The sequence below is a fragment of the Halteromyces radiatus genome (genome assembly GCF_025201355.1).
Source record: "Halteromyces radiatus strain CBS 162.75 chromosome Unknown BX664scaffold_2, whole genome shotgun sequence".
Taxonomy (NCBI): Eukaryota; Fungi; Mucoromycota; class Mucoromycetes; order Mucorales; family Cunninghamellaceae; genus Halteromyces; species Halteromyces radiatus.
In genome coordinates, this window is record NW_026251688.1 from 3657496 (window position 1) to 3677951 (window position 20456).

The window sequence follows — 20456 nt, forward strand, 5'->3', positions numbered from 1 at the left end:
CCTTACTCAGCGGAAATGAAAGGGATATTTTATATGCGGAGGGGGTGTATTTCAGCTTACAAAAAGATTTAGATTTTAACCTCTTTTTTTTTTTTTTTTTTTTTATTCATTTCTTTTTCTTCTTTTTTCTTTACTTTTCTTACATTACTATGCAAACTTATACAGTAGAACAAGTAGCTCAACATAACAATGCCAAAGATTGTTGGATCATTGTTGATGACAAAGTATTTGACGTGACTAAATTCTTATCTGAACATCCTGGTGGTAAAAAAGTACTTGTCAAAATGGCCGGAAAAGATGCAAGTCAGCAATTCAAAAACTTCCATAATGACGCTATCATGCAACGTGTCGGTTTACCTATGCAAATTGGTGTCATTGCTTCTTCTACTCCTGCTACTCCTACTACTTCTGCTACTCCTGCTACTCCTGCTACTCCTGCTACTTCTGCTACTACTCGTTCTAGTCCTGCAACTTATACTATCTCGGATATAGTTTCGGGTGCTGAAAGCAAATTTGGTGAAGGTATTCCTTATGGTGATCCCTCTTGGTATCAAGAATGGAATAGGTAAGTTTTTTTTTTTTCTTTGATGAACCAAAAAAAAAAAAAAGTTAATAGCGATATGATAATCTTATTGATCTTGTGTTTTTTTTTTAGTCCTTACTATAACAAGTCTCATATCGAATTACGAAAGGTCATGCGTGAATTTGTCGATAAGGAAATCACTCCTTTCTGTCATGAATGGAGTGAAGCTAAAGCTATTCCTCGATCAGTGGTGAAAAGATGTGGTGAAATTGGTATGTTGGCTGCTATTTCTGGTGCTGCTTCCAATCCTTCTGTGGCTTCCTTATTACCTTATCCTTTACCTGCTGGTTTGACTACAGATCAATTTGATATTTTCCATGAATTTATCTGTGTGGATGAACTTTCTCGATGTGGTTCTGGTGGTTTGGTTTGGGCTGTCGAAGGTGGTTTAGCTATTGTAAGTATATTATATTCTTTTTATAGATATAGAACCTCACTCACTATTTTTTTTTTAATTCTATTGTGCTTGATTTTTATTAGGCACTTCCTCCTGTACTCAATTTTGGTAGTGATGAAATGAAAAAAGAAGTCGTACCTGCTGTTCTTTCTGGTGAAAAATTCATTTCTTTGGCTATTACTGAACCTTCTGCTGGATCGGATGTGGCTAATCTTACTACAAGTGCCAAGGATGCTGGTGATCATTTTATCTTGAATGGTGAAAAGAAATGGATTACTCAAGGAGGTAAGATTTTTAAATGGAAAATTTCTTTTGTTTTACTAAATGATTCTCTTTAAATTAGCTTATGCTGATTATTATGTTGTGGCTGCTCGTACTGGTGGTTCAGGTATGGCTGGTATCTCATTATTACTTGTTCCACGTACTTTACAAGGTGTGAATGCTCGGGCCATGGATTGCCAAGGTATGTGGGGTTCTGGTACTTCCTATATTACCTTTGAAGATGTAAGTGATTCAAAAATGAAAAAGCTTTGTAAGTATTCATCTTTTTTTTTTTTTTTTTTTAATGATGATAATAGGTCAAGGTACCAAAAACAAATTTGATTGGTAAACTCAATCATGGATTCAAATATATTATGACCAAGTATGTAAATAGTAATGATGATGATATGTTGAAGGATGTTTAATAACTTTGGTTTTATAGTTTCAATCATGAACGTCTTGGTATTGTGATGCAAGCAAATCGTTTAGCTCGTGTTTGTATTGAAGAAGCTTTCAAGGTAATTAAAGAAAGGAAAATTAAATTCAAATTTTAATATATATTTTGTTGCTGTAGCATTCTCTTAAGCGCAAGACATTTGGTCAACCTTTGATTCAACATCCTGTGATTCGCAATAAATTTGGACATTGTATTCGTCAAGTGGAAGCTACACATGCTTGGCTTGAAAGTATTCTGTATCAAGTCAAGACTTTACCTCATGAAACTCAAGCTAATGTTCTTGGTGGACCTATTGCATTACTGAAGGCTCAAAGTACTCAAACATTTGAATATTGTGCTCGTGAAGCTGCACAAATCTTTGGTGGTTTAGCATATACCCGAGGTGGACAAGCTGAAAAGGTAGAACGATTATATAGAGAAGTACGAGCTTATGCTATTCCTGGTGGATCTGAAGAAATTATGCTTGGTAAAAAAAAAATATTATAGTTTTACAAAGTTATGATGGTTAAATTTTTGTTCTTTTTTTTTTTTTTTTTTTTAGATCTTGGAGTACGACAAACATTGAAAAAAGTCAAGTTATAATAGGTTATATATACATTTTTTTTTATCTATTTCTTTTTGAATAAACAATATTGATCTACCGATTTTTTTTTTTTTTTTGATTGATTGATTGTCAAAACGATGTGTAACTTAATATCCTATTTTAACTCAGTCAGTTTTTTTTTTTTTTTTTGTTCTCTTTTCCCCTTAGTATTCACTTATTTTTTTCTAATTTTTACTATTATGATACCCTTTCCACTCATTTTGTTATTGTTATTATTATATCTTATTAGTACCGTCCTTGCTGTATCAGGAGGAGAAGGTACTTATGCTAATGCTGCTATTGAAGGTGCTCAGATCATTGACAATTCAACTCATATTCCAGTACGAAAATATACAGCAACAACAATAAATATAATATTAATCATATCTTTCTTTTTTTTTAATAGACTGGTTTTTATAGTTTTCGACATGTTGAAACTAATAAATATCTTCAATTCATTGACTTTCAAAATCAAATTGTACCTACTGAAGGCAAGAACTCTACCGTATTCAATGGTACACTTTGGACAGTTAAATGGCACGGTGACAAAAACTATTCCATTCATCATTTGAACCATGCAAGATACGATAAATGTTTATCTACTAGGTGGGATCATACTAGAGGAAACGATGATGCGGGGGTAAACTTGATTCTTTTTCCTTACTTCAAACTTATTCCATGTAAAAATAGATGAACTAAAGCATTTATTTTATTCAGGTAGCTTGGCAGTGTGAAGTAGACAACAAAACGATCGATGAACCTGACTTTGACATTTATCCAGGTTTCCATGGTGTATACAATGCATCTTTACCTCGACCATTACATGGTGGTAAAGAACACAACAATAAACGATTAGATCGACGCTATGTGAATACGTACGAAGCCATTCGACAAGACAAACAACAATGGTTATTTATGCGTGATGATCCCTCCAAAACGTTCGATTGGACGAATGTGGCATTTGATCCAGCTACTGGCAAAAATAAGTATAATGGAGATATTATTCAACCGGACCGAAAGAAAAATCAACATTCTGGAAGTCATTTGGTGTATCTTGTCTCAGCCGCTCATTTATGGAATATGCGATCTCGATGTCTTCATCCAACAGCAAGTTATGTATTTGATTTTACTCCTAACAATACCGGTGTGACTAATTTGGATTTCTGTCATTTTGGGAATCAATCACTCTTATGGGAAATGACATTATGGAAACCAAAGGATTTTGTTTTAGGTGAAGAGCCCAACCCAGATTTCGTTCATCCTGTTGTCTCCGTCTGGTCCATCCTTGGTGCAAGTTATCCTGGTGAGACCATCCTTCTTTGGTCTTGTCTTTTATTGTTTTCTCTAGTTGCTTGGATATGGCATTCTAGTTAGTTAGATCTTTGTCAATAGTATAGACTTGTAGTAGATTATATACTTTTTAATAAAAGTAAAAAAAAAAAGGTACGACTTCATAGATGACACACTTTCATTTTTTTTTTTTTAAATTCATCATATTCAAAATACAAATTTTATTTATTGATGATGGTAGTAAATGGTTGCATCAAAAAGAAAAGGGGAATGGAAGTAATGGAAGTATATGTAAAAAGATTATCTATCTATCTATCTATATATAATAATGATAACGATAAATAGCTAAAGAGCCAATATGTTTACACCAGGACTAGCCTTTCGGGTTTCCTTTCTTCCAAGATATCACCTGATTCTTCAATATCATATACCAATTGTCGTTGAGTATCCTCTCTTCCAGTATCCTTGTCTTCATATACCAAATATGAATTTTCTTGTTGTCGATTTTTCTTTCTATTTGATGATGATGATGATGATGATGGATGTTGTAAAACCACATGTCGAGATACTCCATTGCTATCAAAGTAAACCAATACATCTTCATTCGCAGTATCAGATCCCATCAGTTTTTCAGCTATGTATCCGGCATCTGGTCCATATTTCTTTTCAATCACTTGGATTAACCCTTGTCTTGATGCTGCCAACACTGTACCCGCTGCTACTGTTGTTCCCTCCATCACTCGAGTTGCTGCTTGAAGAGCCGAACTCCCTAATTTGGTTCGTGGGGCTGGTAATTGAAATTCTGGGATCGCTTGCTTGATGGCTGTAAAGTTGATGAGATTAGAGATCCATTGGCCTGTCACTATAGAGATTTGAGTTTTTAGTATTTTTTTTTTTTTTTTGTTTTATCGATCTATACTTACTCGTTGTTAAATTATAGATAAGATCAAAATAATGTCTTTGTTTACTTGATAATATCAATTGTTGTTGATTAACAGATGGATCCCATCTTTCTTCTTCTATAGATCTACACCCACTAACCAAAAAAAAAAAAAAAAAAAAAAAAAAAAGAGTCAAATAAATAAAAATACATTGATCTCCAAAGTTTCTTTTTTTTTTTTTACGTCTGGATATAATCAGCAATGGAATCCCCTGCATTGATCAATCGTCTAGCTAACCAGTCAGATCCAACATCCATACAATGACTAGTTTGATAAATCAATCGTACTTTTCGTAATTGAAGTCCTTCCTTGAATACACTTTCGTCCATAGTCACCGGGAGTTTTTGTCCGTAATAATTTTCACGCGTGTTAATAAAATCATCATCAATAAGATCATCAAAGTCAGAATCCTTGACATGATGATGATCGCTATTATGGTCCATATAAATATTTTCGGCAATGACTTGAGTTACTTGATAAGTTGATGGGTTCATCATGGCAAGTGTGTTTCGCATTTGATGTTGATTTTCAAATTTGATAAAATATGTTAAGATATCTTGAAATGTACTGAATTCTTGTTCATTTGTCTCACTATAAAACAGAAATTATGCCCTGACTTTCAAAAATAATTATTTTTCTTACCTGCAATCTAATGACCATAAACCACTATCAGTATGAGGTAAAGTCAAAATATGTGGTTGATATAAACAAGCTTTTGATTGAGATGGAACATTAATTGTAATTTGTGAAGGAATTGGTAATGAAGGATGACATTGTAGTAAAAGTGCTTCATTAGTTGATACATAGATTTCAATAGTATATTGTTCTCCAATAAGTTGTTCTTGACTTTGTTCTGTTATAATAGATATTTTGACATGGTGGATAGTACATAAAAATGTTAAAGGAGAAGAAGAAGAAGTGTTCAACATATTTGTAATAAGAGTGGAAAGAAAGAAAGAAAGAAAGAAAGAAAAAAAAATCCCAATTCTTTTTTAAATGCATTCAGTAAGATTTTCTTGGCCTGACAAAAAAAAAAAAAATGCCACACTTTTTCATGTGAAGACAATAGATTTGCCATTATTCTTTTTCCTTTTTTTTTTGAACCAATGTCCGGTTTGTGCAACCTTGAAATGGTTACCTCAGGAGAGAATTGAGCAATATACATATTCGTTGTACAAAAAAGCCCGCCCTTATTCTTTTTTTTTTTTCTTTCTTCTTTCTTTCTTCTTCTTTTTACTTTGGTTTACTTTGGAAACTAGAAAAAATGAATTCGGTATGTCTTTAATAATTATATACTAAAATATATGAAAACATTAACATCATTTATCTATACAGATTCCCATCATGCCTCGACAATCAAATGATGGAGATCGTCCTTCAGGTTTAAAGTTTACTAGAAACAACTATTATGGGTTTCAACGTGACCATGACTCAACTAATGAACGCAATCAAGGATCATCATTATTTTCTAGTTATTCTTCAAAGTATACTGATAACAATAACAGTTCAACTAGTTATTCTAGTAATAGTCTTTTTTCATCACGACCTTCCATGGATACAATAGAACGACCTATTTTACCACCTGCAAAAGACCGTCCTGCTTTTAACAATAACACTTCTACAAGACCTCTTCCTAGTGTTACTTCTCCTACTTTACCAACAAGGTCTCCCCAACGTGTCAGAGATTCTCAAACTTCCACTTCACAATCATTTTACTCTTCAACAGAAAATGGTAAATAATTTATAATAATAATAATAAAAAAAAAGATATCTTTTTTAAGGTATTGACTTATTTTTTATATTTATTTACATATATTAGCTTATTCCAATAACAATCGACAATATCATCCAACTTCTACTTCGCCAATACCTTCTTTATCATTCAATAATAATGATTTTACATCACTTTCAACTACTTACAACAACTCATCCAGTGTTTATACAGAATCATTAACAGCATCCTCTCCTCCTTCTCGACCTCGACTTAGTGAAGCAAGATTTAGTTTAACATCTGAAGTAGCAAAAATGTGGCGATCACAATCAGCTCCTTACCCTTCATCAAATGAGCCAGTTGACAATAAAATGATGATGGAATCTGGCGATCTATTGAATGAACTTCTGGTATCTCGTGCAATATTGGATTCTCGTGATTTCAAACTTTTATCTTTTGAAGATTTGGACAAGGTTAAACAAGTAAGTCCAAAAAAAAAAAAAAGATTGATTAGGTTTTTAAACTTTTTTTTATTATCATTGTAGGAATATGATCAAATCAAACAACAAGTAGAACATTCAGCTTCACGATTAACATTAGAAATGAAGATAAGAGAAACAGCTCGATCACTAGCATATTTGAATGATTCTCGTAGTGGACACTCCTATGTACAACATCAACAAGAAATCAAGGCATTAGATCAAAAAGTGGATGAAATAATAGATCAACACCAACAGCTCAAAGCAAAAGAGCATGAAATTCATTGTCAATTATTGGAACATATGGCGGGTGTATTGAGTGCTAGTATTCGTCGAATCAACCCATTAGAATCGTTCTCTACATCATCACCATCATCATCCGCTCGATTCTTACAACCAGATACCAAAGATGTAGATATTAACAACTTTATACCTCTTTCGACTCATCAGGAATTGCTGGCTCAACTGAACAAAAAGGAAGAGATCATCAAAGCTCAAGACAACGAAATTCAATCGCTCAAATCTCAAGATGTGAATAACAAAGAAACTGATCTTACCAAGCAAGAAGAAAATCAAGCAATACTGGATCATGTGCTACACCAATTGACGACAATGACAAAACACTACATAGAAGAAGATGATGATGATAATAACGCGAATGACGATGATGTGAGTGCGTTGCTTACAAGATTGGAAAAGACATTGGCGGCACAAAAATCAAGGGCTGGTCAATTGGAACGGGAGATGGAATCTGTCATGGAAAAACATCGATTGGAAGCTATGTCAGAAAAGAAGATTGAAATCCAACTTCGTGCCACACAAGAACGTCGCGATGCTGCTGAAGCCAAATGTCAAGAACTAACTTTAGAACTGGAACGAGTCAAATCTAACAAGAAATCTTCTCTGTCTGAATTGGATCGTCTCAAGGCTGATGTGGATAATTTTTCATTCAACGATAGCAGGTAAAAAAAAAAAAAAAGTATGGAATAAAATGGATATTTATTTATTTTAATTTTATATTTAGTGTACATTTGGATCAAATCTCGAATTTGGAATCACAATTACATCAATCCGAAGATCAACGCCAAAAGCTTGAAAAGGAACTCTCTGTAGTCCGTGGTCAATTATCCGATTTGGAAGTGGAGACTAGTAAAGTACATGCAGAAATGGCATCTACCAAACAACGAGAAGTAACCGACCAATTGGAATTACAACATTATCGTGATGAAGCGTTTGCGTTACGACAAGAGAAAAACAAATGGGAAAGGATGATGAAGCGACAAACAGTGATGCAGTTGATGGATGAAGGTGCGGGTGGTAACAGTATCAAGGACAAGTACGAACAACAACTGGAAGAACAAGAACAAGAATACGTAGCCCAGCTCAAGGAACAGAAGGCATATCTGGACAAAACCACACGAGAAAAAGATGCCATTGCTTTGGAACGTGATCAATTGACGCAAACTTGTCATGATTTGGAAGAATTGATTCGAGGCAAGACGCGATTATTAGATACACGTGATAATCATATCAGTGAATTAGAAGCCCAAATCCAAGAACTACGACGTCAATCACAACAAAAAGGAGTGGATCCTCAAGTGATGCGAGAATTACAAGATGCATTTTCTCAAAAGGAAATTGCCTGGATGGAACAAAGCGCTAATATGGAAGCCAACTTTGAAGGTATCTTGAAGGAATTCGATCGACTGACAGGTACGGCGGTGGAATTCGAAAGTGAACGTATGAATTATGAACGCAAGATTGAGCAACTACAACAAAGGGTGGCTGTGTTGGATGGTGAATTGGTCTCGCTTCGGGTCAATCAACTGGGTTATGAAGAAAATCAAAAGGATACACCTACCACTGCTTCATTACGCAAGGAGTTCAGGCGACTAGTCAATGATATCAAGATGGAACATCAACGTCTCTTGGATAGGGAAATCAGCGAAACAAAACGTGTCGAAAAACAACTCAAGGATCTTAGGCATGAAATGGCAATGGCTAATTATGATAAGGTCAACAAAGGTGTTCAAACTCTTTTTATCAAATAAAAATCAATCTTACTTTTTATATTACCTCTTTTTTTTTTATTTATTATTTTGTGTGATGGTTAAAAAAAAAAAAGGATGGATGTTCTCTATATAATTTGGTACACACACACACCTTTCATCATCATGATACTGTCGATATTAGGACCATTTTATATAGAATTTACAAAAATAGAAAAGCATCAAGCTGATCTTTTATTCTTTTTAGTTCAGATGCTCCGAACTTGAAAAATAGTTTTTATAATAGACTTAAAATAAAACACATCATTCTACCTAGTAACGACAATGCCGTCTACTGTATCCTTCCTTTTTTGGCAAGTTTTCCCGACCTTTGATAATAATGCACCGAGTTTTAGACCAGGCTTATTTCCTTCAGTTAGAACCCTAGTATAGATTTTTTTTTTTGGTAGATGACTATTTGATATTACATATCCTTTTTTTTTTTTTTGATGAAAATAAAATAAATGTTATATCGAGGACCATTTGAAAAAATCATATAAAGAATACAGATGTATCAGTCGTAGGAAAAATTAATACCATGTAATGAATACACATTTAAAAAAAAAAAAAAGGAGAAGGACAGAGTCTTTATTTCAAATCGATGTATAAAACCTATTCAAATAATATATGTTTAACAGAAAAAAAAAAGACTATCACTAACTATTCACTAAGCACCATTACGTTCCAAAGCCCATTTTTCTTGTTGTTCAGCAACAAACTTGGGCCAGAATTCCAAAGCAGTTTTCCAGACGGATTGTAACGATTCGGATGGACCTTGAAGACGAGGAAGATCAGGCGCAAGAGTTTCAGCATGAAGATTGAGCCAAGGAAGTAAAAATTGAGGTCGTAATTGTTCAGAAACATAATCCATTTGCAAAGGATTGCACACTGGTTTTCGATCACGGGCAAATTGCTTCATTTTGACTTGAGATGGTAGGTACGCTTGTTCACTCCATACACGTGTAATGGCTTTGGCTTGATAATCAAAAAATGGTGTGGTAATAATATGTCGAGGTGCTCCAGCAAATGCCAATGTAGGATCAGTGATCAAAAAGATATCCCTACAAAAACAAAAAAGTCAGAATTCCTTTTTTTTTTTTTTGTATAACCTTACTTGTAAGTATTTTGTACCCCTTTGTTACTCATCACAACAAGAGGAAGGTCGGAATCATTGGCGTCATCTTCTGTCAGGGTACGCAACGAACCTAAATAGGGATGGTTCACTTTATACCCGGTCGCGAATATAACAATATCGATATCATCCAAGGTCGATCCATCCGTAAAAGTAATTTTCCCATCCAATATTTTCTTGCCAGTATCAGGATCCTTGGACCAAAAACTTTCAATCAGAGGTTTATGAACCACGTTGTCAGGAATCATAGAGCGTACCAAATTCAAAATAGGAATGTTGGTGATGAATGGACCATTATAAGATATGTAGACTTGGCTTGCTTCTATGGATACTAAGCGAGAGACATCAACGGCTGAAACCCGACCTCCAATTACCAAAACTTTCTATATATATATATATATATATATTGTAAAAAAAAAAAAAAGTTAGTACAGAATATTATAACCTTTTTTTTTTTTTACTTTGTTTTTAAAATCGCTTGTCTTTCTAAACTGTTTAGAATGAATGATCTTGCCAGGAAACTGAGTATGGTATTCTTGTAATCCATCATAAGCAGGTACCGAAGGAATTTGGAATTGACCAGTAGCAAGTACCACGGCATCAAAAGTATCTTGATATCTTTTAATAGAGAGGTTTTCGCCATCATCCAGTTTTGTTGTTTCCGTGAAAGACAATTCCCATTCGTTTCCCTTTTTCACCATATGATCCAAAGATATGTTGAATCGAATGACCTTGTCCAATCCAAAATGAGTAGAGTAATCTTGATAGTATTTTTGCACTGTATGATGAGGTACAAAATAAGGAGTATCCTTTGGCCAAGGGAAATCGAATGATCCAAGAACAGGTGTGGCCGTATTATTGTAAAGATCTTCATAGCACGCCGTAGCAGGTTGGTGATGATTCAATAACCATTGTTTAACGTCTTCGGTACATTTCACAGGCTGAGTTGAATGAACAAAAGAAGGTGTCTTCTCAATAGATTTAAGCCAATTCAAATCATCATTTGTAGCAGGAATCTTAAAATCAGTATGAGGTACAGCTGAATATGCCCTATATATATATATATTTAATATGTCAGTTCATGTCATCACTTGTCAATATGTTCTCGTATTACCAATTTCCGCCTACTCTTGTATTGCGTTCCACAACATGGACATCAAATCCTTGTTCCAAAAGAGACTTGGCTGTTGCTAACTACAAAACAACAATATATATATATATATATATAACAATATTTATATATTTATAAGGAAAAAGAGGGTTAGGTACAACACTTGGTTGTTTTTTTTTATGATAACAAGAACTTACCCCAGCAGGACCAGCACCAATCACGGCAACTCGAGAAATGGAATGTTGAAGACGATAAGGATCTGCAAGGGCTTCTTGAGCTTCCATTAAAGCTTGGTCAATAACTTGGTCCAAAGACATGGCTTCATTAAGGGATGACCCATTGTCTTGTTGGTCAGAGTTCAACTTGGAATCAGGATAATCTTTGGTCATGAGCAGACAGAGTAGTAATAAAAAAAAAAAACAAAAAGAAAGAAAAAGAAAAGAAAAAAAAAAAAGAAAAAGTGTAAAGAAAAAGAAAGAAAAGGGACGAATTGATTTGTTTTGAGGCTCAGACGGATGCCTTTTTATGCATGGAAGCAAACCTTAAAGACATAGTAGTGATACAAAAGCTATCCAATGTGAATGAAGAAGATCCCTATAGTGAACGCTTAGTAAGAAAACTGCGGTATATTATAATGAAAACTCATATACAAGGAGAGAAAGAGAGAGAGAGACCCTTGTAACAATAATAACACCATGGTAACGGTAAAAAAGAAGGGCCTTTATTTATCCACACACTTCATCCACTATCCTAGGTTCAATTTCTAAACTTCTTGAATATATCAGTTCTTCATTGCTGTCATTTCCTGCTTCAATGCACTCTAATAAGTAACGTTGGATTTCCTTGATTTCCTTGATCTTGTAGTAGGGTACTTGTTGGAACCTGGTAATGGTTTGGTCTAGCATTTGCGTCATCTTCATATATTTGTCAAAGTTGATGATAATACAATGATTGGATTGTTCGTTGCCATTCGATGATAAGGTAGTACTTGTCCTATGGTCCATATTCCCTTCATCCACAAAAACCATATCACTAAGAAAAATACCTAAGAATGGAAGTCCTGGAGCCGTGGCATTCTTCAAACATTTTCGATACATTGCAAAATTTCGGTCGGAATCCGCCACACAGTCAATCGTATTGTACATGGTCTTGTATTTGGTCGATCGCATCACTGAATCCCAAGTTCTTCGTAATCGTGCAATACTAGCAGAGTTGAGCGCACAACGTATAGTCATTAATGTATTGAAATTGTTGAGTTGTAAACAGGCCTATATAATAAAAAAAAAAAGAGTTATGATCATTGTCATTTTTGTTTAATCCAAAACTTACATCGGCTACTTTAATCCAAAATTTGATAACCATCACTCGTATTTTTGCATCCGATTCACCAAGAATAGTGTTTGATACCCAATACACCAGTAACGTACTTTGATGTACCATAGCTTTGACATGTATTGCTGGTGCTGATTTCTTCTTTTGTGCCGCCATCAATTCACTGGGTGGGATTTGACAAAACAACGTACTTTCCATCAAGGTCAATTGATTAGCAATTTCTTGTGGATCCATCCGATGAATAGCAATACTGGATAGATGATGGGATTCTTGAAGCGGATGGATGAAATGGGATGATACGGATGATGAATGATGGTGATGACTGGCAAGAGCTCGTCGTAATGCATTTCTGATAGGTGTAGATGTTGTATTGGATGGAAGTGGTGCAGCGGCTACAGCAGCTGATATCATCACATTGGAATCTTGAGTTTGTTGGCGTTCCAGGGAATAGCTTGAATCATCAATGGCTTTTTGAGAATCTAAATCTGTTGCACTCATAAGCTACCAACACAAAAAAAAAAAAAAAAAAATGAGTTGAAAATTTTTTCAATATGGTTAATTCTACCTTCAGTTCGATCAATTCAGTCATTCTTTTGGCAGGCATAGGCATGGCAGTCTCCATATCAGTCTTGGCAAAGGAGAGAAGCATTTGTGCAGCTTTCTTATCTTGAAGAGGATCGTAATATGCCTCAAACCAATCCTTGATCACATTGTAAACACGTAGTTGGACAGGTACATGGACATCACTTTCCCACAATTCTTCTTCTTCAGTTGTTAATGGTTCCTCAGTATCTGGGTGTACAGGTTGAGTCAAGTTGAATCGATTTATCAACATTCTTGCCAACGTTTCAGAATCAGTGAATAGCCGGAAGTTGTAAAAAAAGGTACGTAAAAAGTGTGGATCTATAAAAACAGGGAGAGAAAAAAAAAAAAAGAAAAGTTAGGATTAGTATCTCAGAAAATCATCCAACTTTTATTAACAATATATTTACCTGGACAATCTTCATGACATGTTATTGTATCGATCAGCACACGTAAACTTGCTCCAACAAGATGACCTTCAGCATTCAAAATGGTTTCAGATTTGATTTGATTCTTCTTGAGAAACCATGGTTTGTTTCTTTCTTCTTCTTCTTCTACTTCTCTTAACTATATGTACAAAAAAAGACACATCAGAATTTTATTCGCTTGGTTTATATATATATTTACCTTTTGTTCCAGTGCAGCTTTTTCACGTTGATCATTTCCATCAGTACTTCGTCGAAGTCGTAAGGATGAAGAAATTCGCATGCGTAAAGGAGGATCAGCTAGAGATGATGACCCACCAGTAGTTGACGCGGTTGATGTCCCTGTTGTCGTAGTCGTAGTGGTAGTAGTAGTTGAAAAAGTTGGAGGAGCCATTGTGCTGTCGCTTTTCCTATTTTGATTGCTGAGACGTCTTGGCTTGCGAGATATATTTCGAAGTGAAACAACACTCATATTCCTTAAACTTTGAGAAGTGGAGGTCTTGATTTGATCGAATGTTGGTGTAGATTTTGAATTGAGTAATCGAATTTCACGAGTAGACATTTGAGGAGGAGAAATACTAACACGTGGTACATTGACATCAACCGTGGTTAATGATGCTGCAGGTGACGGAGGAGGTGGCATCGCATTCTGTTGTTGTTGTTGTTGTTGCTGTTGTTGTGAAGATCGATTTGATAACATAGAAGATGTTGATGTGGAGGAGGAAGAGGTCAAATAACGCATGGCCAAATTGGATAGTGTAGTAACCCTTGGTAATTTTCGTTGAGATGTCGAAGCGGATACAGTGGGCGTTGCATCGGAAGAAGGATGTAAAGCTGATTCACCACCAATAGAACTAATGGAAGAAGTATTGGTAATCTGACTGGAATTCCTACTGCTACGAAAGAGTTCAGACGACTTTCGAAGAAGATTACTACTTGTTGTACTGGAGGGTCGTTCCAATTGTTCGAATGAATGACTAAGACGAATAGAGTTGTTCGTGTTGGTTAATCCGGTTGGCACTGATAAGTTACTAGAGTAAGCATCTATGCTGTTGACAGATATCGATGAATATTTGTTGACTACAGTTGTATCTTTAGGATGCTGACTGCTGATGGCTAATGTTGATGAAGTTGCTGTGTTTCCCATAAGAGTTGTCGTAACGCATTCTTTTCTAATAGAAGATTCCTGCTCTGATGATGGTAGTGGAAGTTTGGCAGATTGAGGTGAGACTGGTGAGACAGGCATTAATAAAGAGTTGTCGGTAGTAATGGCTGATCTTGATGTCTCAATAGGAGTAACTTTTGGTAATTCATGTTGTACCTTAGATAGGAGAGTTTGGTTGACAGAAGTGGCGTCTGAAGCTACTTGGGTTGAAGAAGTTGAAGTCGTAGTTGAATCACCTTTTTCTTCGCGTATGGCTTGAATGAGTTGAGTGATGGCATTAAATACGGCATCTTTGGCTGTTCGTATTGCTGTGGTATGATCGTCTTTTCGCTAGTCATAGAAAGTGTAGAAAAGAAGAAAGGAAAAAAAAAAAATAGAAAAAAGAAAAAAAAAAGTTATATTTGAGTTTCCGCGGTCATATAAAGTTTTTTTTTTTTTTTTTTTTTTTTTTTTTTAGTTTTAGTTTTTACCAGTAAATCGTTCGAATAAGGAATATGAGTATTAATCAGATCGATGATTTGAGATTGATGATCCAGTAAGCCACAAACAAGTCGATCCAATTCATTTGTGGATGAACGAGGGGTAATAGGGTCACGAGGAGGTGAACTTGGTGGGGTTGCATTGACGGAAGTAAATATAGCTGGAGAATTGAAAGAAGGTTCCGATGGATGACTAGAAGGTGATGATGACGCTGGAGATTTAAAAGTTGTACGGATGATTTCCTCAAATGCAACAATTTCAACCCAAAGTTGGTTTACCAAGACACGAAAGCAAGTATTATCCACAAAACCTGTCAATTGAAGCTCTGATCCTTTGTGTACCACTTTGCTGAGGAGTTGTAAGACCGTTTTTCTTTGATCACTAAGCATATCATTATCGTCATCATTAGCTTCTAATAATGAACAAGATGGAACGCATGCCAGTAATGCACGTATGGATGAAGTTGTTTGATGGATTTTAGTGTGTAAATTGGATTTGTTTGGAGATACGCATGCATCCACGAGATCATACATGTGTTTTGAAACTTCATCAATACGATTTTCCCAATCCAAAGATATCTTATTGATAACTGATGATGATGATGATGATTGTGGTTGTGATGATGATGATGGTGTGGAAGAATGAAAGGTAGTAGATTGAGAAAATTTAGGTGAATCGATGATGATAGAAGAGCAAGCGGAGGAAGGAGGTGATGGAAGGGGTACGCGACTTTTGCGAACAGAGGAGGCTGTATGAGTGGCTGAATGTGATTCCGTTTTGTTTTGTTGTATTAGTGATGATGTTCTTGAATTGGATCTGATACCATTAGAAGCTATCGAAGGAGTCATACTTTGACGATGAATACTACTTGTTGTACTATAACGATGTTTTAATAATGATGGCCCCTTTGATTATACAAATAGATGAATATAGAGTTAAATATAATATATATATATATGTTCTTTTTTTTTTTTTTTTTTTTTTTTTTTTTTTTTTTTTAATACCTTTGTCGAGCTGTCATTACAAGGTGACACAATGTTTCTTTTATTGGTCAAAGCAGGGTTACCATTTATAGGCATGCGAGTTTTTTGTTGATCCAACAAAGTTGTTTTCCATGCATTCAGTTCCTTTTGTACTGCATCATCCGACCCCATACGTGTATCAAGATGACTTACTCTACCAACAAAATGACTAGGGAACCAGCCCCGAATATTATCGTATTGTCCATGCCACCAACCTGAAGATGAATCTCTATTAATCACTTCAATCACTGTTCCTCGTCGAAAATAAAGACTCGGTTCCTTTTTTTTAATAGTGATAGAATCCGATCCAAGCAAAGTAGTTGATGGTAAATAATCTTGTTGTCCTTGTACAAATTGAGCTGTTTGTGTTGAAGGTCGATGTCTATTAGTAGGATGATGAATTGTTGTTGTAGATCGAGAATGATGATTGTTATTTCGAAAAGAAGATACTGAAGTTCTATTCATTATATTATTATTATTGTTATTGATTCCTTTATTTGAAGAAGGTAGATGATCCTTGGATGTTACTCGCCTAATATATAAATAAATAATCATTAAAATATTTCATATTAATAATTTCTTTTATAATAACTTACAAGGTAGATTGAATCATGATAATAACTTAAAAAAGAAAAAAATAAAGTGATTTAAAGAAAATAAGAAGAAGAAAAAAAAAAAAAAAAAGAAAACTAATAAAAGAAGATAATATAAAAGAAAAAGGGGCAGAAAAGAAGATCTTTTTTTGTTCACCTTCCGACATTGCATTATATGGATTGATGTACCTCTGACAACTCATTCTATCTCCTTGATTTATTCTACTTTTGTAACTTGATCTCCTGATCCATTTCACCCTTTTTTTTTTTTTTTTTTTAAGATTGAATTATTTTAGCCACTATATATATATATATCAAAAGATCTGATATTTGTTTCAAACTGTATTATAAGGGAACTTCTTGTTTTCCCCTCAAAAAAAAAAAAGATTCCACTTTGGCCCAGTTTTCCTTGTCCTCCTATTGGATGCAGCGGCTGGTGGGGTTTTTTTTTCTACTTTTTTTTTTTTTTTTTTTTTTGTAATTCTCCTATCGTCTCCTTTTTTCCCTTTATTTTTATTTTTAAAGTATACTTTTTTTTTTTTCTTTATATCATATTTATATATATATATATTTCATATGCCAACAACTTTACTTTCGCCACAATCACCAACAAAAATACAGTTAAATACAACTATTCAAGAAAAGAACTCTCTTTTAAATAACATTGATACACTTACTAATATAGACGATATACGTGAATGTCTACGCTTATTAGATGAAGAAGAAACTCGTATTGATCAAGCCTTAGATAAACAACTTGCTGATAAACTTGAATTACAAAATGTTTTAGGAACTTTGGATATTCTTAGGTATTTTTTTTTAAGTTTTTTTTTTTTTTTGACTAACAAAATGGATAGACCACAATTAGGTCATTTAAAAACTGATTCAACTAGTATGATGGAAACTATAAGTAATACAGCCAAGTTAGCTACCAATATATGCGATAAAGTTCGACAAATAGATAAAGAACAGGTAAATACAATTAGAAATACTGAGTTTTATATTTATACTTCTTTTAATTATAGTCAAGAACAAGACAAGCGATTTCTTATGTGGAAGATGTACAAGAACTAAAATATTGTGTGGCTGGAATTCAAGATGCTATGCAACGAAAAGAATATGATGAAGCTGCTGGTCTATTACAAAGGGCATCTAGAATTGATACCTCCATTCTGCAGGGTTCACTAGTGGAATTTACTGTGGTAAGAAAGAAAAAAAAAATATAGTGAACAATAGACCCTCCCTTTTGTCTCATATCTCTCTCTCCTCTTTTTTTTTTTTTTTTTTTCTTTTGAAACGTACAATCTCGTTCTCGCCCCTATTCAAAAATGAAATTCACGTGTTTTATTTTTATATATATCTTAAGCCGACATCTGAAAACCCTGATCATCCAACAAAAACATTAGCCGATGCCAAACGTGTACTCTTTGATATTTTCTCTCAACGATTTGATGATGCTGTAGCTCAAAGAAATGAAACCGATATTACTCGTTACTTCAAATTATTCCCCTTGATTGGTTGTCAAACAGAAGGACTGGACAAGTATTCAAGATTTGTTTGTAATATTATAAAAGCAAGATGTACTGAAGAACTCAAAATGGGAACAAGTAAGATAAAACTAAAATGGATAAACAATAAACTTACTCCTACCTTTTTTTTTTTTTATTTATTCTGTTACATATCAGACTCGCCACTTTATTTTGCTGATGCATTAACTCGTTTATTTGAAAACATCGCAACCATCATCGATCAGCATCAACCTTTGGTGGAAACTCATTATGGTAGAGGAAAAATGTTAAGAGTTATCCAAAGACTTGAAGAAGAGAGTGATTTACAAAGTGGAATTCTTTTGGACCAATTCTTACATGTTCGAAAAATGGATCAAAAGGTAATAAAATTAAATCAAAGAAAAAAAAAAGGATTACATTATATTCAATACCTTTATATGTTTATTTAGCTTGTAGATATTCAATCTCTCAATATTGCTATGATGCGATCGAATAACTCTTCAACCCATAGAGTAACCGGTACAACAGGATTTACATCACCAACTATGACTTCTGCTACATTAACTGGAAATGATCTTACAACTGGAATCACTTCCTCATCATCAACTTCTACTATCTCCAATCTTAGTCCTCTTGTAGATCCTCGTGAACTAGATGCAAACCTTTTGGAATTATCACTGATCAGTCAACGCGCCTCTCTTTTCCAAGGTTTCCTACATGAACGAGCAAATGAAGAAATGGAAAAACTAGATGATACAAACGATCCTGCTACTGTTTTGGATACCAGCTCCACTACGGAATCAACAACAACAACAACAAAAAATGCTACCATAATAAATGTAATGACAGGAAAGGATAGACGGTTTTATGGTGAAAATGGTTTATTGACCTCCTCTGGTTTATCTAAACGTATCAAAGAAGTTATGAATTCATTTTTGGTCATTGATGAATATCTATTGAAACGAAGTATGGAAAAGGTACGACTGTTTTTTTTTTTTTAAGAAAAAAAAAAGAAGAAGAAATAGGATAGATTTGCAAACTGATTCTTTTTTTTTTTTTTTTGGCTATTGGTGATAGGCAATGGAATTGGATAATTATGATGCATCCTCAAGTCAAACTTCTACCTGTGTGGATGATGTATTTTATATATTGAAAAAAGTGATGAAACGTAGCATATCAACTTATCAACCGGATTTGGTCATGGCTACTGTTCAAACTGTATTGAAATCTGTGGAAACTGGCTATTCTCAGCTTCTCCAACAACGTCTAGTCAATGCCTTTTCGAGTACTGATACATCATCATCAAGATTGGATCGTGCTATGGAACAAGCGAAAATCAGTTATATGGTATTGAATATAAAACAATTTGGATTCATAACTAATAGACTTTTTTTTTTATGTTTGTTGGACAAAATTTAGGTAACTTTGAACAATTTGGATGTTAGCGCTGATTATACCGAAAGACTTATCGAAGACATGAAACAAACATCAAGATCAACTATTTGGCAAGACGAAGAACATGATTTGATCATTGTTGATAAGGCATTAGAAAAGTTACAAGCACTATCAAATAACTTCAATCGACTATTACAGGTAATAAATAGAGAAGAAGGAACGAAAACTACTTTCTTTTTAATCACCTACTCCTTTTTTTATTCTTAGAATGGAATGGAACAACTTTTGGGACAGACAATCAAACCAAGAATTCGGCCTTTATTTCAAGAATCATATCGTGAAGTCAAATATGTGTTGGAAGAGGATGAATACAATGAAGCAGATTTAGATGAAGTATTTATGAAACGATTTCGGCATGGATTCGACAATATGATCAATTCTTATCGCAAAGCCTTGACCGATTCCAATTTCGCCACATTGATGAGTATGGTTTTGGACGCATTGACATTACAATGGGAAAGAATTGTTCTGCAAACTCGATTCAATCAATATGGCTCTTTACGATTCGATAAAGATTTACGCTCGGTAATCCAATACCTATCTAGCATGACTGATTGGTTCTCTCGTGATAAATTTACAAGACTTAATCAAATCGCAACCCTATTGAACTTTGAAGAGGTAAAAAAAAAAAAAAAAAAAAAAAAAAAGGTAAATTAAATCTTGTCTTGTATTCACCCGTCTTTTTTTTTTATTTATATTTTTAGCCATCTGAGATTTATCATTGTTGGGGTACCAAATCTGGACCTGTTAGTTGGAGATTGACAGTGGCTGAAGTCAAAAAGGTACTCTCACTTAGATTAGATTTTGATATCGATGAAGTTACTAGTTTAACATTGTAGTTATAGTTACTTTTATAATTGTAGTGTTTTATTTTTTTTTATTATTAAGAATAATAAAAAAA

The 20456-nt window shown here is 34.2% G+C and overlaps 8 protein-coding genes across 8 annotated transcripts; 5 read left to right on the forward strand and 3 right to left on the reverse strand.

The window, feature by feature from the left end:
• Positions 1-97: 97 nt before the first annotated feature.
• On the forward strand, positions 98-2341 carry BX664DRAFT_326622 (acyl-CoA dehydrogenase/oxidase). Its single transcript, XM_051544267.1, has 8 exons — positions 98-565; positions 656-980; positions 1064-1265; positions 1324-1484; positions 1559-1623; positions 1684-1759; positions 1816-2164; positions 2240-2341. Exons 1-8 carry the CDS (start codon positions 150-152, stop codon positions 2278-2280), a joined length of 1635 nt encoding a protein of 544 aa, XP_051403765.1. The 5' UTR covers positions 98-149; the 3' UTR covers positions 2281-2341.
• Positions 2342-2444: 103 nt separating this feature from the next.
• BX664DRAFT_326624 (uncharacterized protein) lies at positions 2445-3752 on the forward strand. The gene is made up of 3 exons (XM_051544268.1): positions 2445-2622; positions 2688-2921; positions 2999-3752. Exons 1-3 carry the CDS (start codon positions 2482-2484, stop codon positions 3653-3655), a joined length of 1032 nt encoding a protein of 343 aa, XP_051403766.1. The 5' UTR covers positions 2445-2481; the 3' UTR covers positions 3656-3752.
• A 3-nt stretch (positions 3753-3755) lies between these two features.
• On the reverse strand, positions 3756-5457 carry BX664DRAFT_356763 (uncharacterized protein). The gene is made up of 4 exons (XM_051547912.1): positions 5155-5457; positions 4696-5103; positions 4495-4607; positions 3756-4433 (listed from the first exon to the last, which is right to left on the reverse strand). Exons 1-4 carry the CDS (start codon positions 5439-5441, stop codon positions 3934-3936), a joined length of 1308 nt encoding a protein of 435 aa, XP_051403767.1. The 5' UTR covers positions 5442-5457; the 3' UTR covers positions 3756-3933.
• A 291-nt stretch (positions 5458-5748) lies between these two features.
• BX664DRAFT_293122 (Up-regulated during septation-domain-containing protein) lies at positions 5749-8268 on the forward strand (the record flags this gene model as incomplete). Its single annotated transcript, XM_051542028.1, has 5 exons — positions 5749-5785; positions 5848-6244; positions 6332-6705; positions 6769-7664; positions 7727-8268. Coding segments are annotated over exons 1-5 (2217 nt in total), but the record flags the coding sequence as incomplete, so codon positions are not given.
• A 1042-nt stretch (positions 8269-9310) lies between these two features.
• Positions 9311-11414, reverse strand: BX664DRAFT_293123 (uncharacterized protein). The gene is made up of 5 exons (XM_051542029.1): positions 11191-11414; positions 10997-11076; positions 10344-10932; positions 9865-10265; positions 9311-9811 (listed from the first exon to the last, which is right to left on the reverse strand). The coding sequence occupies exons 1-5, from the start codon at positions 11380-11382 to the stop codon at positions 9418-9420; spliced, it is 1656 nt and encodes a 551-aa protein (XP_051403769.1). The 5' UTR covers positions 11383-11414; the 3' UTR covers positions 9311-9417.
• A 246-nt stretch (positions 11415-11660) lies between these two features.
• BX664DRAFT_276324 (ras guanine nucleotide exchange factor domain-containing protein) lies at positions 11661-16623 on the reverse strand. Its single transcript, XM_051541321.1, has 8 exons — positions 16596-16623; positions 15982-16531; positions 14968-15882; positions 13535-14827; positions 13318-13474; positions 12891-13228; positions 12323-12826; positions 11661-12261 (listed from the first exon to the last, which is right to left on the reverse strand). Exons 1-8 carry the CDS (start codon positions 16610-16612, stop codon positions 11719-11721), a joined length of 4317 nt encoding a protein of 1438 aa, XP_051403770.1. The 5' UTR covers positions 16613-16623; the 3' UTR covers positions 11661-11718.
• A 545-nt stretch (positions 16624-17168) lies between these two features.
• Positions 17169-17818, forward strand: BX664DRAFT_259061 (uncharacterized protein; the record flags this gene model as incomplete). The annotated part of the gene is made up of 3 exons (XM_051540570.1): positions 17169-17401; positions 17450-17564; positions 17618-17818. 3 exons carry the CDS (start codon positions 17169-17171, stop codon positions 17816-17818), a joined length of 549 nt encoding a protein of 182 aa, XP_051403771.1.
• Positions 17819-18384: 566 nt separating this feature from the next.
• Positions 18385-20394, forward strand: BX664DRAFT_257052 (COG4 transport protein-domain-containing protein; the record flags this gene model as incomplete). The annotated part of the gene is made up of 6 exons (XM_051540489.1): positions 18385-18480; positions 18550-19077; positions 19178-19447; positions 19520-19693; positions 19763-20173; positions 20260-20394. 6 exons carry the CDS (start codon positions 18385-18387, stop codon positions 20392-20394), a joined length of 1614 nt encoding a protein of 537 aa, XP_051403772.1.
• Between the last annotated feature and the right edge of the window lie 62 nt (positions 20395-20456).